Source organism: Panicum virgatum, chromosome 5K (genome assembly GCF_016808335.1).
Source record: "Panicum virgatum strain AP13 chromosome 5K, P.virgatum_v5, whole genome shotgun sequence".
Taxonomy (NCBI): domain Eukaryota; kingdom Viridiplantae; phylum Streptophyta; class Magnoliopsida; order Poales; family Poaceae; genus Panicum; species Panicum virgatum.
In genome coordinates this window covers 2265976-2284244 of record NC_053140.1, presented here as the reverse complement: position 1 = coordinate 2284244, position 18269 = coordinate 2265976, and the positions used below count along the sequence as shown (strand labels likewise).

The following is an 18269-nucleotide window of genomic DNA, read 5'->3' as shown; positions in this document are numbered from 1 at the left end:
AAGGAAATTGGCGCATGACAGCCCAATGACACGGGTATGGGCCGCTTGGTAGGCCCAAAGGTTGCTACAGGTTACCTGTCCTGAAGGCACTGTCGCTCCTAATCAGTGCTTATTTTATATTCAAATTAAAAAAAGAGAGGATATGTGCTGTGATGTCTTGTAGTAGTAGTTGCAATTTGAAAATAAAAAATGCGAAATATACAGAATATATCAACGGAAAATTGTTTCTTTAAGGAAGTTTGCTCTTTAGAAATCATTGGCGAGTTGACCTAGATAGGTCGCCGACTCGCCGTCGCCAATTCACACATATATATATATATATAATCTGCACTTTAGGTGTAGAATAGCATCTACACCCATCTAGCATCCAAACCAACAAGCAAACCCACCCTCCTCCGGACCCGACCCGACCACCTGCGAGGCCCATCAGGCCCACGGTCCACCCCTGCGCAGCCACGTTACCCCGACCTGGCTGCCCCAAACCACCACCCCTCCCCAGTTGTACCCCTCCAGTCCACTGTACACCCAACCACCTACCAGGATTCGCTGGCGGCGGCGACGGCGGGATCCCAGGTAAGGCTGGGCATATTACCCGAAACCCGAACTCCGAACCCGAAAAACCCGAACCCGAACCCGAAAAACCCGAGCCCGAAAAACCCGAACACTATTTCGGGTAGCAAACTCCGGTACCCGAAATTATTACTGGTAAATCGGATTTAGAACCCCGGTACCCGAACTCTAAAATAAAACCCGAACTTCCAGACAGGCCAGCAGCCCAAGTATTTTCAAGCCCAGCCCACTAGTGTACTCTAACCCTAGCCCCCTTGCAGCACAAGACCACCAGGCATGCAGCCCTCCAGCCGCAACTCCCTCCCGTGACGGCGCATCTCGACCCCAAAGCCTGCACCCACCGGCCACCGGCAGCGCGAGTGTGCGACGGCCGAAGGCGTCGCTGTTCTTACCCCCGCCCTTCTCGTCGAGCTGCAGCCTGCAGGCCGGCAGCGCCTCATCTTCCCCGTCGCATCACCATCGGCATCCGGTGCCCAGCAGCGCTGCAATCAGGTGCAAGCGTGCGGGGGCAAGGGAGCTTCTCAGGATAGCAGTGTCAAGTTGTATCAGGCTAGCAGCTTGCACCTCATGAAGATCTGCATCAGCCTCTTGCCTTTGCTAATCCGCTACCACACGTCGACGGTGATTGATTTGGGATATTTTTATATGAATGGAATTTAAATCTTTGTCTGGCTAGACGGAAAAGGAACAATGATGATGTCTTGGTGATTGATTTTGTATTCCTTCTTATTGTATTTGGTGATTTTTTTTCCTCCAAAACCTCATTCTAGAAACTGGACGCCGGTGACATTTTCTGTAATCTCGGGTAATTCGGGATTACCCGAACCCGAACCCGAAATTGCGGGTACCCGAATCGTCGGGTTTTGCTTTTTTAGGGTAATTTTCGGGTTTTAATTTTCTAAACCCGAACTTTTAAAAACTCGAAAAATACTACCCGAATTTTTCGGGTAACCCGAACGCCCACCCATAATCCCAGGGGCCGGCGGTGCTCCCTCACGCGCACCCACTCTTGCGCCCTCAAGCGGCAACGGTGGGATCCGCAGGAACCCTCCCAGCGGCCGGGAGCGCGGCGACCCCAGCAGCGAGAGCTCGGCTGGATCGGCTCGGGTGGGTGCTTCCCAAGGGCGTGAGTGCGGCGACCGGGCGGAAGCGAGCTCGGGCGCCCCGAGCAGGAGGAAGCGCGGCGACCTCGAGCAGCGGAAGCACCGGGGATCCATGGGCGCGGAGGCGACGGCGGAGAGCAGCGTGGCGTGGATGTGGCTCATGGAGCGCGGAGGCTGCGGCGGCGGCCAGCAGCAGGTGCAGAAGCCACTAAGGTGGCCCGTCGGCATCCTCGAGCAGCCGAGGGTGGGGCCAGCGATGGAGTGCGGCAGGGCGAGGCCGCGGGGTGCCCGCAGCGACCTCGCCCTGCTCTACATACCCTGCTGCCGTGCTGGGGTTCGCGACATACACCCTGCTGCCCTGCAGTACGGCTGCCTCGTCTCTGTCAACCTCGTCGCAATCCCATACCCGCTGGTATGTACATTCATTTCACTGCTTCATTAATTCTCTTTTTCTGAAATGTCTGACAAGTAATAGCAATCGGCTAGCTAGAGCACGTGTATGATGTGTCCATTTTACTGGTCAAGTGTGAGCTCGTGGTAGAAATCGTTACAAGAATCAAATTGAACAAGGATAGAATAGCAATGGCGACGGATGATAGGGAAGGGGAGGGACAATTTCCATTTGCTCGCTCCATTGATTATTTCCATGGCGGAGCTGAAAGGGCGGGAGGGAAGAGGATTTATTTCATAGGAATAGGAGACCCGCACAAAAATATTTTGTCTCCGTGTGGCTGCGCACCACCAAGCAGCTTTGATTCATGTTACTAATTTTAAGCCAAATTACTGAATGTTGATGATGAGCTGGTAGTTAGTTCAGTGGTTTTTATATAGTAGCAGCTCAATTTTGTTCCCATTTTTAGTTTTAGTAGTTCAGTAATTTTTTAACTGAGCAATTTTATATTCGGTAACTCAACATAGTTTGAATAGGCTAATTACTGAACCATCTAGATCTATGATACTGATCTCCTAGGCTAAGAACAAAACAATTTACTGAATGTTGATGTTCTAAATTGAGTAGTTAGGCCAGTAGTTTTGTTAGAATTTGGTATCAGTAATTTGTTAGGTTTAGTAGTTAGTTCAGTATTTTTTTTATTACTGAGCATGGACGATCTGAGCCGAGTAGATTTGGATTCAGAATTAATCCAAATATTTCATTAATTTGATTATTCACATGTTTAGTAATCACTACGCAAAAATACCGATTTTTATTATGATTCCGAATTTTTTTAGTAGCATCCATTTGCCATTTTGCTGTCAGTATTATGTGCATCCAGATTATTTAGTAATCTAGTTATTCAGTATTATGTGCATCCAGTAATCCATTAATACTTACAAATATCAATAATGTCTCAATACCCCCGCAATACTTGCGTATTTTCAGTAATTCTTTGTAACCCAATAATACTACGTAGCATTTCAGTTATTCTCAGCAAGTAGTAACCCAGTAATTCAATATCCTGCCTGCCTTGCTCTATTTTCTCAATGATCTTTTTCAGAGTTTTATCAGTGGCATGTTCATGCGGGCATGAAACCCCTTTTTGACTCATCACCTCATGCATGTGGTAGTGACAGTACTGAACTTCGCAAGGGAGATGGTTCCAAGTGAAGAGAGAGAAGATGCTTCATGTGTCTCTGTAGACTTTTTGTGTTTTGGAGGATACATGAGATAGTTAATCATAACTAATATGTGTACATATGCATTGTCACCACCCCACTATATGTATATCATTGGATTTAGTAATCCAGGGAATTAGCTATTTACAGTATGATGCACTTTTTTCCTAGTACTTTCTTACATTTTTGGTGAATTAGTTTTCCAGCAACACACAATGTACATGCTTGGATTCAGTAATAGGGAGATCCAATTCTTAAGTTTTTTTCTTTTATATAATAAATATTCGGTATCTGGATTCAGTAACTAAAGATAGTAATAAATATTTAGTAATAAATAGTGGATGAATTCAATAATCCGGAGATCCAATTATTCAGAACTGATCTTATTTAGAGTTTTACCGATGGCAGGTTCACGTGGGCATGGCACCCTTTTCTGACTCATCATCTCACGCATAGGACAGTGATAGTACTGAACTTCACAAGGGAGAGGATTCCAAGCGAACAGAAAGACGATTCAAGTGTTTTTTTCTAACTTTTTGTGTTTTGGAGGGTGCTTGGTAAAAAAATTTTTCCAGTAACACCATGTACATGCTTGGATTCTGGATTCAGTAATAGAGAGATCGTGTTATTCAATATTTTTTATGTATATCCAGTATTTTTTTCCTTATATTTTTGTGGTGACTTGGGACTTTTCACCTACAATTTTTTTCCATTAGACGGATTCAGTAATCCAGAGATCCAGTTATTCAGAAATTATTTGTATATTTGATGGGTTCAGGATTCCATGCAGGCCGACACCCCACGTGGCTGGCCTGAGTGGAAGGGAGCGCAGCCTCCTCGCGCGGCCGAGCAGCCTTGAGCGGCGCTCGTGTGGCCAGGCTGAGCGGACCGGGAGAGGGGAGCGTGGCTGTAACGACCTACCCTGGGATAACGGCTAAGATCTACTCTGCACGTTGAGTAAATCACACCTGCTAAATAACTCTCTTGCGCTTTCGTCCTCGCTTCGCGCAAAAGGTTGCAACCGGAGTTATTTAGCTTCCCGGGGCCTGGTATTTAAGCTGGCCTGGGTTCATTTCTATTCTCAGTACGGGACTAAACTGCCGCCGTGCTACAGTAGCATGTCGCTACAGTAACCCAGCCCAACTGGCATTTGGCCCGTTCTGTTACAATCATCCCCCATTAGGACTCGACGTCCCCGTCGAGTACCAGACCAACCTAAATACCACCAGGATCTCCTCTCTTGGCCACGTCCCATACGTCTAGTGCTAATGGTTCCATGTGCCACGTTCGTGCGTCCAGTGCCAACGGTCCCTGTGCAACGTCCGTGCCTCGCACGCGCCCGTCCACATGCATTGGCATCTGCGACCACGCGCCCGTGCTCATGCCCGCGCACTTCTGCCCGTATGTGGCGTGAAACCGCGAGAGTCGGCTTTGATACCACTGTAACGACCTACCCTGGGATAATGGGCCGAATGCCAGTTGGGCCGGGTTACTGTAGCGACATGCTACTGTAGCACGACGGCAGTTTAGTCCCGTACTGAGAATAGAAATGAACCCAGACCAGCTTAAATACCAGGCCCCGGGAAGCTAAATAACTCTGGTTGCAACCTTTTGCGCGAAGCGAGGACGAAAGCGCAAGAGAGTTATTTAGCAGGTGTGGTTTACTCAACGTGCAGAGTAGATCTTAGCCGTTATCCCGGGCCACTTCCATCATCTTAAAATAGACCCCGGCACTAACCATCATCTTAATACTTAATCAAGTTATTGTGCACTTAAAACGATGTAACCTGACAGGCTGTCGGGTAAAATCCCGATTAAACTACTGTACTCCAGGATCACAATTGCACTTAGACCCGTACGAAGACGAGCACAGGTGATACCAGCACACAGAAGTCTTCAAATTAATTTACAACACAGGTTTTACATAAAAGATTCGAATACAAACGACAGAGTTCAAACGCACAGCGGAAGTTTAAAACTGAGTTCGAAATACAATACGATAACCACGACGACGATACAAGGTGAGCTACACATCCTGCCCACCGATGTGATGCCAACCTGCCCAATCTTCACGGGGAAGACGGGGCCCACTCGACGGTCCAACCCGGAGGAAGCGGCTGTCCAATCCAGGACGCGCAGATCTCCTCGAAGTCAGCGGGGACACAACCTGCTTAAAAGGGTACAACAACAACCCTGAGTATACTAATACTCAGCAATGCTTACCCGACCTTGGGTATACTTAGCCCATTACCTAGACATGCAAGGCTTTTTGGCTCTGGAGTTCTTTTGCTGAATTGCTGCTAGGATTGAATCCTTACTTTCAATATTTTAGCTCCGATTAGTAAATCAAGTATTAACTAAGTTCGCCTAATCATCTAGAGCACGCATGGTGGAACAGATTATCTTTCAGAACTCACAAACCAACCTTTTTCCATTCCGTTTTCAATTCACTTTCTTACTACGATGTGACGCAGTGACCAAGGTTCTCTGAACCGAGAGAGACGGCGAATCGATCCGATTTGACCTTGCTTACCTCAGCGTAGGTGCGTCGTTACCGAAATAAGATTTAACAAAAAGTAAAAGCTGGAAGTGCTGGAATAAAATAGATACTTAGTGGATAACTCTCGCGGTTTCACATACGCTGCAAGGCAAGCCCCGGAGCATAACCATAATTTAACTTATTCAATGTTTAATTAAGTATTGTGCATTTATGTTCTAGGAGTTGAATGGAACCATAGTATGCATGTTTTTCCTAGGTACCACTGTAGCGTCGGGATTTAGTCCATACTGGAAGCAGAAGTGAACCCAGACCAATTTAAATACCAGGCTCAGGGAAGCTAAATAACTCCGGTTGCAACCTTTTGCGCGAAGCGAGGACGAAAGCGCAAGAGAGTTATTTAGAAGTGGCACAGGGACCGTTGGCACTGGACGCACGGACGTGGCACATGGACTGCTGGCACTAGACGTACGGGACGTGGCCAAGAGAGGACGTTCCTGGCTTGGGATTGACCGACGAGGACGTCGGTCTCTTAAGGGGGTGAGCATGTGACACCCCGGCCCAGGGCTTAATAGGATTAATAGGATACTCATACCAACAAGTTGCAACTTCTTTTCCGGAAGCCGATCTCCAAAGAACTCCGAGGTTAAGCGTGCTTGGCCCGGAGAAATTTGGGGATGGGTGATCTAGCGCTCCTCGAAGTCATCTGCCCCGGGATAACGGCTAAGATCTACTCTGCACGTTGAGTAAACCACACCTGCTAAATAACTCTCTTGCGCTTTCGTCCTCGCTTCGCGCAAAAGGTTGCAACCGGAGTTATTTAGCTTCCCTGAGCCTGGTATTTAAATTGGTCTGGGTTCACTTCTGCTTCCAGTATGGACTAAATCCCGACGCTACAGTAGCATGCTACAGTAGCTCGCGATTTTTGACACCCACAGGTCCCAGGATCGAAACCTGGCTCTGATACCATTCTGTAACGTGCCGCCTCCCAGAGGTCGGGCCCGCTTACATCTGGCTGCTTTTCTAGGACATAGACTGTCCTCACAGACCAACACCAGTCTTTTCTGCACACTTTGTCCTCACTCGTGCGCACCCGGGAAGAACTTCCCGGTCGGTCACCCATCCCCAAATTTCTCCGGGCCAAGCACGCTTAACCTCGGAGTCCTTTGGAGACCGGCTTCCGAAAAAGAAGTTGCAACTTGTTGGTATGAGTATCCTATTAATCCTATTAAGCCCTGGGCCGGGGTGTCACATGATCACCCCCTTAAGAGACCGACGTCCTCGTCGGTCAATCCCAAGCCAGGAACGTCCTCTCTTGGCCACGTCCCGTACGTCCAGTGCCAGCAGCCCATGTGCCACGTCCGTGCGTCCAGTGCCAACGGTCCCTGTGCCACGTCCGTGCGTCCAGTGCCAACGGCGCATCCCAGATGCCCGCGCACTGACCCGCCACGCGCCCGTGCTCATGTCTCCGCACTTACGCCCGTATGTGCCCGTGAAACCGCGAGAGTCGGCTCTGATACCATTCTGTAACGTCCCGCCTCCCCGAGATCGGGCCCGCTTACATCTGGCTGCTTTTCTAGGACATAGACTGTCCTCACAGACCAACACCAGTCTTTTCTGCACACTTTGTCCTCACTCGTGCGCACCCGGGAAGAACTTCCCGGTCGGTCACCCATCCCCAAATTTCTCCGGGCCAAGCACGCTTAATCTCGGAGTCCTTTGGAGACCGGCTTCCGGAAAAGAAGTTGCAACTTGTTGGTATGAGTATCCTATTAATCCTATTAAGCCCTGTGCCGGGGTGTCACATGATCACCCCCTTAAGAGACCGACGTCCTCATCAGTCAATCCCAAGCCAGGAATGTCCTCTCTTGGCCACGTCTCGTACGTCCAGTGCCAGCAGCCCATGTGCCACGTCCGTGCGTCCAGTGCCAACGGTCCATGTGCCACGTCCGTGCGTCCAGTGCCAACGGCGCATCCCAGATGCCCGCGCACTGACCCGCCACGCGCCCATGCACATGCCGGTGGCATCTGCGCCCCCACGCGCCCGTGCTCATGTCTCCGCACTTACGCTCGTACGTGCCTGTGAAACCGCGAGAGTCGGCTCTGATACCATTCTGTAACGTCCCGCCTCCCCGAGGTCGGGCCCGCTTACATCTGGCTGCTTTTCTAGGACATAGACTGTCCTCACAGACCAACCGGCCCAGGGCTTAATAGGATTAATAGGATACTCATACCAACAAGTTGCAGCTTCTTTTCCGGAAGCCGATCTCCAAAGAACTCCGAGGTTAAGCGTGCTTGGCCCGGAGAAATTTGGGGATGGGTGACCGACCGGGAAGTTCTTCCCGGGTGTGCACGAGTGAGGACAAAGTGTGCAGAAAAGACTGGTGTTGGTCTGTGAGGACAGTCTATGTCCTAGAAAGCAGCCAGATGTAAGCGGGCCCGGTCTCGGGGAGGCGGGACGTTACAGAATTTCTCCGGGCAAACGGGTCTAAGTGAAATTTGGCGAGAGTCTGTGTTTTTCTGCAGGAAACTAACCACGTAAGCGCGTTATAAAATCCTTGATCGTAGGAACGACTAGTCTATATATAGAAAGAGTACGTAATTGTGCCACCGATTGTTCTCGTATACCATATTTTTGGTACTTGTTTGGGTGAGAAACGCTAGAACGTGGCATGCATCTTGCATCTTGCATTTCTGAGTTGTTGTTTGTCTTGTTACTTCGGTTGCGCTTCACAAAAATTTATTTGGATCACCATGTTTTTACTATGTGTTCTTAAAAATTTATTTGTGTTGCGTTACCAAGTTTAAATCTGTTCTTTTAAAAATTTGTGACTTACGTTAGCGCTATGTGTTCTTACAGATGGCTAGCTTCACGCACGTGATCGTGGACGCTGAGGGTTGGGCGCACTACAATGCCCTCCACACCGGCCACTTTCCTCGTCTGCTGTGGCAGATGCTCAGGGCGTTTGACTACACTGAGCCCCCACAGTACTCCGGACACGAGTCTAGTTTGCTGGGCACCGAGCGCTGTCAGATGATAGTGAAGATTCCTGCTTGCCCCGCCCGGTTGGAAGGGGACTCGTGGCAGCTCACTGTCTATGGTAGGAAGCTGGCAGACTCCTGGGAGATTGCAGCTAGGAGGGCTATTGAGGAGTTCTCAGAGAAGCATAATGCAGAGGTGATAGATACTCCTTACAGTGTGTTTCCTCTGAGGGATGAGACCACTCAGGCCTATGCAGATCGGGTTAACCGCAACCTGAACATCATGATGCCCGACTACAGCGTCAGGACAGCACTCTCGTTCAGCTACTCCTCAGCTTTGAGCAACATGTATGAGCAGCTTCGCGAGGAAAATGCGATATGCAGGAGCAAGGCTCGAGAGGCTCACCTCCATGAGCAGCACATGATTGGTACCCAGGACAAGATCAAGACCCTGAAGGCCAAGTCCAGAGCAAGGAAGATCAGGATTCAGGAGTTGCAGGAGGAGTTGGAGAACAGGACTCAGATGGTGCAGCACCTGGAGGGGCAGCTTCAGCAGGCCCAGGAGTGGATTGAGGACGCTCAGGCTCAGGTGCAGGCAGCAGCAGATATGCAGGCCGAGGCAGCCGAGGAGGAGCCAGAGGAAGAGGAAGAAGAAGAAGAGGACCCTGAGGAGATCGAGGGAGTGTCTGGAGTCGAGTCGGGACCTGGGACTCTGTGAGGACGCAGCGGGATAGTGTTGATTCTCCCCTTGCAGTGTAGCCTAACTGTAGGATAGTTGGGTAGGATGACCAACATAGTGCTTTAGGCTAACCTTGGGTTGAGAATTCTTTTGTGGCTCAGTAGTTCGAGTCATGTAGGATAACCCCTCGCTAGTATGGTGTGTAGCCGGGTCGGGCAAGACCCTTCTTTTAGTAGTGGTGTGTTCTCGGGTCGTTTGTGAACCCTTCTCAAATGTTAGTTGGTTTGCAGCAGGACTTTGGTATTGTAGTGAACCTGGTTCCAGCTTAAGCAGCGTGGCTGCTTAATGTAAATGTTACTCCCGTGGTGATCTTTTCTGTCAGTGTGTGAAATTTCAGCTATGAGTTGCGCTTTGACCGTCTTCAAATCTGAAATTTTTGTTGAGCGATGTTTAGTATTGCATACGTAGAGCTACTCTAGACGAAATTTGTTGGTTGATGCGCTTTCAACCAAAGCAAGTTAGTTTATCTTCCCTTGGTGAACCATATCGCGAGGGGAAGGATTCATGCTGTGTGTTCATATTATATGTGCACATTCTTTAAATTGCATGAATTAGTCCTGATAGCGAAATGGCTAACCATGGGAATGATTGTTTTGCAGATGGGTGATAATCATGACAATGATAATCACGAAGCACTGCCCCAACAAACTCCCTCTTTGGCTCAAGCTGTTGCAGCTCTTATCGCTGACCGCAACGAGCAGACGGAGTTGATAAGGCAACTGGTGCAAGCCCAAGCAAGTGTTGGCAGAGGTCGACACGCTCCCCCGCTAGCACCAGCAGAAACTGACTATGTCGGTTTTCTGGCCACCCAGCCACCTCTGTTCCACAAGGCCGATGATCCTCTGGAGGCAGATGCTTGGATTCGCACAATTGAGGATAAGTTCAGCATCCTCAATTGCGCTGAAATGGACAAAGCCGCCTTTGCAGCACAACAGCTGAGAGGACCTGCAAAAATATGGTGGGTCAATCACAAGGCTCTACTTCCCGTTGGCACTGGACGCACGGACGTGGCACATGGGCTGCTGGCACTGGACGTACGGGACGTGGCCAAGAGAGGACGTTCCTGGCTTGGGATTGACCGACGAGGACGTCGGTCTCTTAAGGGGGTGAGCATGTGACACCCCGGCCCAGGGCTTAATAGGATTAATAGGATACTCATACCAACAAGTTGCAACTTCTTTTCCGAAAGCCGGTCTCCAAAGAACTCCGAGGTTAAGCGTGCTTGACCCGGAGAAATTTGGGGATGGGTGACCGACCGGGAAGTTCTTCCCGGGTGCGCATGAGTGAGGACAAAGTGTGCAGAAAAGACTGGTGTTAGTCTGTGAGGACAGTCTATGTCCTAGAAAGCAGCCAGATGTAAGCGGGCCCTGCCTCGGGGAGGCGGGACGTTACAGTGGCCGCCCGGACTAGTGGCAGGGCGGCTGACCTGCGCTGTGGATCAAATCGGAAGCTACCCTGCTGCGCGGTTCTGGTTTCTCTGGTGAGCATTTTTTTACTCATACATCGTCCTGCCTTTCTCGATTAATCATGGTGGTTAATCATGGTCACAGATGGTAGATTGGTTGAAATTGGATGTCGACGAGAGAAATTGAGGTGAAATTATAGACACCGGCACACTGCGAACACCCCTCATCCTCGATTCCTTAATTTTTTTTGCTCGTGTGATGCTGCTTTTTGTCGCATGCATTGCCTGTTGGTTCTCATTATTATGTGCATCCGGATCATTTAGTAATCTAGTTATTTTGTATTATATGCATCTAGTAATCCAGTAATACTTATAAATATCAGTAATCCCTCGATACCCAGCAATACTTGCGTATTTTTAGTAATTCTCTGTAACCCAGTAATACTACGTAGCATTTCAGTTATTCTCAGCAAGCTATAACCCAGTAATTCAATATGCTACCGGCCTTGCTCTATTTTTCTCAATCATCTTTTTCAGAGTTTTATTGGTGACAGGTGTGACGGAACCGCCAAATTAAAACTCTAATTAAGCGTAATGGCCATCATTTGAACACATCGGGCGCATTAGCTTAACGGCTTAATTTGGCGATCCTTTCTCAATCCACAGTTCGATCGAAACATCACCGGTAGTCTCACATGAAAGCGAGCGCAGATGGTACGAGCACCACACAATACTTAAAAATACAAACACCATATGCTATGAAACATTTAAATTACAAACCGAGTTCGAAATACAAAATAATATACAAGTGTGTCTGTCATTTATACAAAGTTTGATAAACATGGAATCTGTCACTACAATATATAAGAACGGAAATGAATTACACACTCAGCCCACGAGTGTGCAATTCCATACACTCCAAAGCTACGCGCCTGGGTCCTCAACGTTCCACCCATCTGCGTCCAGTCGAAAGAACTTGGCGCAACACGGACAGAAGTCTACGTGTACGGGTCCTGAAATCATTTTTCCAATAAAACCCTGAGTATACTAATACTTAGCAAGACTTACCCGCCTAATGGGTATACTTAGCCCACATATCTAAACATGCAAGGCTCTCTGGCTGGTAGTTTGTTTTGCAGAAAAAGCACCTAAAAGTAGATCCTTGATTTCAAGATTTTAGCTCCAAATTAAAGCAATAGATTTGCTAAATATCTATGGTTTGCATGTATATGACAACCAAGTGAAAACACAATTGATTAAGAAATATCAACATTTATCATATCTTTCAGTTTCACTTCCTTACTACGATGTGACTCGAAGATAAGGTGCTCATGTCCGAGAGCGACTGACAGCGAATCGATCCAATTTAACCTTGCAAGGTGGACCTAACCAACACGGCACGCGTATGCCCCGTCAGACCACACGCACCAACCCTTCTCCTCTCCGCCTCGAACTACAGAACCGCCCCACCTACATATAGTCAGCCGAGCTCAACGAGAGACCACCAAAAGTAAACATATGCATCCCGTTTCTCCGCGACTACTCAACTCGCCCTAAGGGGTGGTGATGAAGTTCTGTAATTTCGAAGCGAGGCAGTACTAGGCTTATCAGTTTCGACTACCTCCTACTCCCAGCATGCGGTTAGTACAGTTCAAACATGATCAGCAGGGCCAACAACGGTACGGTCCTTAACCGACTCAGACGGGACTAAGACACCCAGGAACCCTGTCCTGCTGCCATACCTATACATCATCATCAATTCTCGTCCGAACTCAAATTTCCATGCATTCTAAATCCATTCAACAACTCATGTGTCGAAATATAAATAAATCTCATATCTCGTGAGTAACCGGAAATTACTCGACTTCTAAACATCCTATATCTCGCGAGTGACAAGAAGTCACTCGACTTCTACCGAGAACTCTTAAGCATAGCATTACTATCGTCCTAACATACTAGCATAAACTCAAGGAAACCTAGGGATCAAGCAACTAGGGTTTCAACCAATTTCTATACGTAATGCACAAGTAATAGATATATATATAGGTGTCATATTTTAAATTAATAGGATGTGCACCGGGGCTTGCCTTCGGGCTGTTGCTCGACACTGGGCTCAGCTGGACCTCGGGCTGGGTGCTCACAATTCTCCTGCTGAACTTGCCCCCGCTGCTCCTGTGGCCCGGCGATCACCTCGTACACGGCTCCTTCGGCGGCGGCGTCTACACGTATACATATGACATGAGAATGCATGCAGTATGATTTGTACTTTGAAACAAGCCTAAACCGTATACACGAACCACTACCCGAGATAACCCGACGCCCACACTTCTGCAAAACCCAGAATATCCGGACTGCAATCCGGAATTTCCGGAGTATCCGGATTAATATCCGGAGTATCCGGACTCCCAAGTCTGTAGTTTCTGGGCCTATACCCGGAGCTTTCCCCGGAGTGCTCCAAATCCGGAGTATCCGGGCTTATACCCGGAATCTCCGGGTTTCCTACCATTTTCGCCCCCTAAAATTGAAATCTTGATTTCTAGCAAAACCAACCTACAAAAATCGAAACCCTTCTAGACCCTAGTAGAGTGATTCAAAAGAAGATGATTGACCCAAAAGAAATCGCTTAACACATCCTAAAACGATCAATCCATTTAGCCCTAGCTTGGGTACCTTGAGTAAGCTTCCCTTGCAAGAAAACTCGAAAACGAAACCACCCCAAGGTGGAATACCTGGAGAAGATGACCCCCCATGCCAATTTGAGCTTCTTTGGCTTTGGAAATGGATTTGGAGGGAAGGAATTGGAGTTTAGGGCTAAGGAGAGAGGGAGAGCTCGTGGAGGAGTGAGGAAGAGAGAAAAACTGATGTTTTACCGTCTGGAAACAGTAGAAAGACCCTAACACGTGATATAGGATTTCAAGTCCGGACTATCCGGGTAAATCCGGAATTTTCGGATTCAAACCCGGAGTATCCGGGTTTCTCTGGATCCAGAATTTGAAATCGAGTTTTGAGTCGATTTGTGACTCGACTTGTAACCGAGAGAATTGGATCACTAGTTAGCTAGTAAAACCCAAGTTTAACACTCGGGTGTTACAACAGGTTCATGTGGACATGGCACCCTTTTTTGACTCATCACCTCATGCATGCGGCAGCGATAGTACTGAACTTCACAAGGGAGATGGTTCCAAGCGAACAGAAAGATTATTCCTGTGTTTTTTTTGTAAATTTTTGTGTTTTGCAGGCTGCTTGGTAAACTATTCTTTACAGTAACACACCATGTACGAGCTTGGATTCAGTAATATGGAGATCTAGTTATTCAGAACTTTTTTTTGTATATTGGATGGGTTCAAGATTCCATACATGCCAGTAATTTGGGCTCAATATTTTTCCATCATCCAGTAATTATGCTATGTATTTTCGATCAGTCAGTAATCCAAAGTTACATGAATCGAAATGATAAGGTACCACATTTTGTATTCATGCTCCCTATGTATCTATGCTCAGACATTCTATGTTCATTATTCCTCTGAGGTGCTAACCAGTAATCTGCTAATAATCAATCATTCTATCTTGTCATCAGAGCATGTATCCAATTTTTTGGCTATCCAGTAATCACCTGTGTTCAATATGTTCAGTGTTGCCGATCCATCTCAAGTTCAGCATATCTCTGTAGAATTCAAACGCACCATTCGTTGAATGCATCTCATAGTTTGGAACAAAACTTTTCATTCAGTAATTCAGCAACCATACACCTAGAACCACCAAATACTCATGTATCCAAAGATCTGGCAATGCAGAACACGACACCATTGAACAACCACAACAATTCAGCAAAAATCATAGCCCATCACTACTCCATTAATTTACGTTCAGTAATCAATCAAATGTGTCTTGCATGCTCAAAGAACCGCGCACCCAGTAATTTAGTAAATCAGTGTCTTTCACCCAGTATTTAATAAGCATCGTCCATTACTACTGAGGTCAAATACACAAAAGAAAACAAAAGTACCACCAAAGTTGGTAATCTGAATTTGTTCAGTAATACACATTTTGTATCTTCAGTAATACCAACATGCTGCGGGCTTGCGGGGATTCCGTGCCTCCGAGTCTCCGACCAGCATGCCTCGCAGCCCGCCGCTCCAGCAGCGCCCTCGTGTCATGCCAATGGACCCCGGCGGCATTTGATAGGCTCCTTGTGTGCCCCGGGACGCCTCGTGCTCGCGGCTTGCGCGCCCGCCGCCGGCCCCCACGTGCACACCGCTGCTGACCCGCCTCCTAGTTTCCAGAGACACGCACATAGTGCTAGTGCAGCAACCAGCAGCTGCTTGATCTTCATAGGTATTTTGATCGAACAGATTGCCTGCATGGACATGGCAGCCTGGAAAACAGCACGCACCAAGCCTGCAGGTTATACCAACTCGATCTGCAAGGAAAAATGAAATCCAGCAAATACAAATTTAGTTCCTGTGCTAAAAAATTTGGAATCTGTACACTTAGATTCAGGATTGGGGCACAACGATTGAACTTTTTTTGCTTTGCACCCATGCTTGGAGAAGAGAACATGGGGAAGAAAGTCAAGAAGGTGCTCGGGACCCGCCATCGCTGGAGCCCTCCAGACCCGCCGCGCCGATCCAATCCCTCCGCCCGCCCTGTCCGCGCGCTTCGCCTGGCCCGCCTCCGCGCCGCCGCTGGCCTGCTTCCTCGTGGTCGATGGAGCCCTCAGCGCGCCTCCACACCTTTGGTTCGCCTGCGTGCCGCCGCGATTCGTCGCTGATGGATCCTCGAGACGTCTCGCGCTCACCGCTCGCCGCGCTCCCGCGTGCTTGCGGCTCACGCTCGCCGGGGTTTTTAGGACTTTCTAACCATGTGGGGTTCGAAATCACTGAAAACGAAATAAGCATGGAGTGAAGGAATTTTGTACAAAAACTACTAATAAACACCCGAAGCAAAACAATATGATCACTATGATGAAATGCTAATAAATATTCAAAGCAAAAATAGTGCGTATGATATGATGTATGCATGACCTATACGTCCTCACAAAAAAAATTGCCAATCACACTATGGCAATATACGGATATCCTTCGGTGGCACAATACGTACTCTCCCTATATACTAGCCGTGTACTACTAACTTTTTCCTACGTCAACGGAGTTAGTGTACCTGCAGAAGAATGACATTATATATATTTACATTCAAGAATGATAATTGCCTGAAAGTTAGTTGCTATTATATATATATCTAGCCACCCGACATAACCTACTCTATATAGGGCTTACGGTCAAATCTCTCCTAGTCCCTTAAATGCAAGGAAACGTATTTCCTGAAACTCATTTTTAGTTTTTGAAAACACCAAAATAATAATGCTGTTACCCCCTTGTGCATTTCAGCTCTGATACCAGCAATGATAGACCCGCCGAGTTAAAGCACTTAATTAAGCGTAACCGCCATCATTTGAACACATCAAGCGCATTAGCTTAATTAAGTGTAACTTGACAGGTTGTTTCCAACCCACAGGCCGATCGAAACACACCATAAGTCTCGCACGAAGGCGAGCGCAGAAGGTACCTGCACGATATAAACTTACAAAAATAGTAAACTACGTTAAGACTTTTACAAAACAGCTTTAAATTTAAAATTTAAAAACGAAAAGATAGCAGCGGAAAAAAATCTAACTTACAGAGCATTTTTACTAGAGAATAATAAAACAAACTAAATAAATCGAGAACTACCGAGATGTGAAGACAAGTCGCCACATCGAGCCCACCGATATGACACCTAGTTAGCTCCTAAACTTGAAATAGGGTAAACAACAAACCCTGAGCAACTAATACTCAGTAAGATTTACCCGACCAGTGGGTATAAATTAGCCCACATATCTAGACATGCAAGGCATTTGACTGGTGGTTATTTTGCAGAAAAGCGACTAAAGTAATTCCTTACTTTCATGATTTTAGCCCTAGATTCTATATAAATTAACTCTAATCTAACATTTGCATAGACCAACTCTAACAAACATGGTGGTGCAATGAATATTAATTCAAGGTAATCTTCATATACATATAACTTATCATCCCATCATAGCACTACGATGTGACTCGGTGACCAAGGTGCTCATATCCGAGAGCGATTGACGGCGAATCGATTCGATTTAACCTTGCAAGGTGAACCTAACCAACACGGCACGTGTTTGCCCCATCGGACCACACGCACCAACCATTCCCCTCGCGGCCTCGAACTACAGGAACCAGCCCAATGACATATGGTCAGTCGAGCTCAATGTGAGACCACCAAAAGTAAACATGTATCCACATTTCTCCGCGACTACTCGACTACCCCAGGAGTTGGGTCTGGGTTCCTGTACTTTCGAAGCAAGGCAGTATTCGGCTTACCAGTTTCGACTACCTCCTACTCCCGGTATGCGGTTAGTACAATTTAAACATGATCAGTAGGGCCAACAACGGTACGGTCCTCAATCGACTCGGACGGGGCTAAGACACATAGGAACCCTGTCCTGCTGCCATACCTATACATCTTCATCATTCCCCGCCCGGTCTCATATTTCCATGTCAATTTCAACAACTCAGGTATTGTAGATAAGTATATAACCTATATCTCGCGAGTAACCGGAAATTACTCGACTTCTAAATATCCTATATCTCGCGAGTGCAAGAAGTCACTCAACTTCTATCGAGAACTATTAAGCATAGCATTTCTATCGTCCTATACATGCTAGTATAACTCAGTGAAACCTAGGGATCATGCAACTAGTGTTCCAATCAACTTCTGAAACGTAATGCACAAGTAATAAATACATGTATAGGTGTCATAATTTCAAATAATAGGAGGTGCACCGGGGCTTGCCTGAGGGTAACACTAAGTTAGTGTTAATTCTAGCAATGCCTTGGGCCCTTCCGACCATTGGGCCGGGTCTTCACGAATTACTTCTCGATCTTTCTGCTCCGATCCTGGGCTTCACGATCCATTCGCAAACAACGTCCTCGCTACAAGTTCTACATGTATGCACATAACATAAGGGAAAGCAAATATGATTTTACAATTACAAGTAACCAACAATTGGAAACAAACGCTAAGGATTTACACTAACTTACTCCTACCGATCCCTACTCTGTTCTACTAATACTGGTCAGACCGGTCTACAAAACCGGTCAGACCGGTCGTGACTGGATGAGACTCTAAACCCTAAATCCGGATTATCCGGACGTATTCTTGGAGTATCTGGACCCCAAGCCCGGAGAATCCAAACTTAAACCCGGAGTGTCTAAGCCACTACAAACCCGGAGTATCCGGACAAACGGCCGGACTGTCCGGACCCCTACCGGTCAGACCGGTCCCTCCGAC

At 47.4% G+C, this 18269-nt stretch overlaps 1 protein-coding gene across 1 annotated transcript; it reads left to right on the top strand.

The window, feature by feature from the left end:
• Positions 1-36: 36 nt before the first annotated feature.
• On the top strand, positions 37-14227 carry LOC120709415 (homeobox protein Hox-D9-like). Its single transcript, XM_039995047.1, has 6 exons — positions 37-48; positions 381-573; positions 1547-2085; positions 4066-4190; positions 10899-11464; positions 14007-14227. Exons 1-4 carry the CDS (start codon positions 37-39, stop codon positions 4144-4146), a joined length of 825 nt encoding a protein of 274 aa, XP_039850981.1. The 3' UTR covers positions 4147-4190; positions 10899-11464; positions 14007-14227.
• The last annotated feature ends 4042 nt before the right edge of the window (positions 14228-18269 follow it).

Coding starts and splice junctions, on each gene's coding strand:
- LOC120709415 (XM_039995047.1), top strand. Junction 574..1,546: donor CGGCGACGGCGGGATCCCAG/GTAAGGCTGGGC, acceptor CCATAATCCCAG/GGGCCGGCGGTGCTCCCTCA. Junction 2,086..4,065: donor TCGCAATCCCATACCCGCTG/GTATGTACATTC, acceptor TGATGGGTTCAG/GATTCCATGCAGGCCGACAC.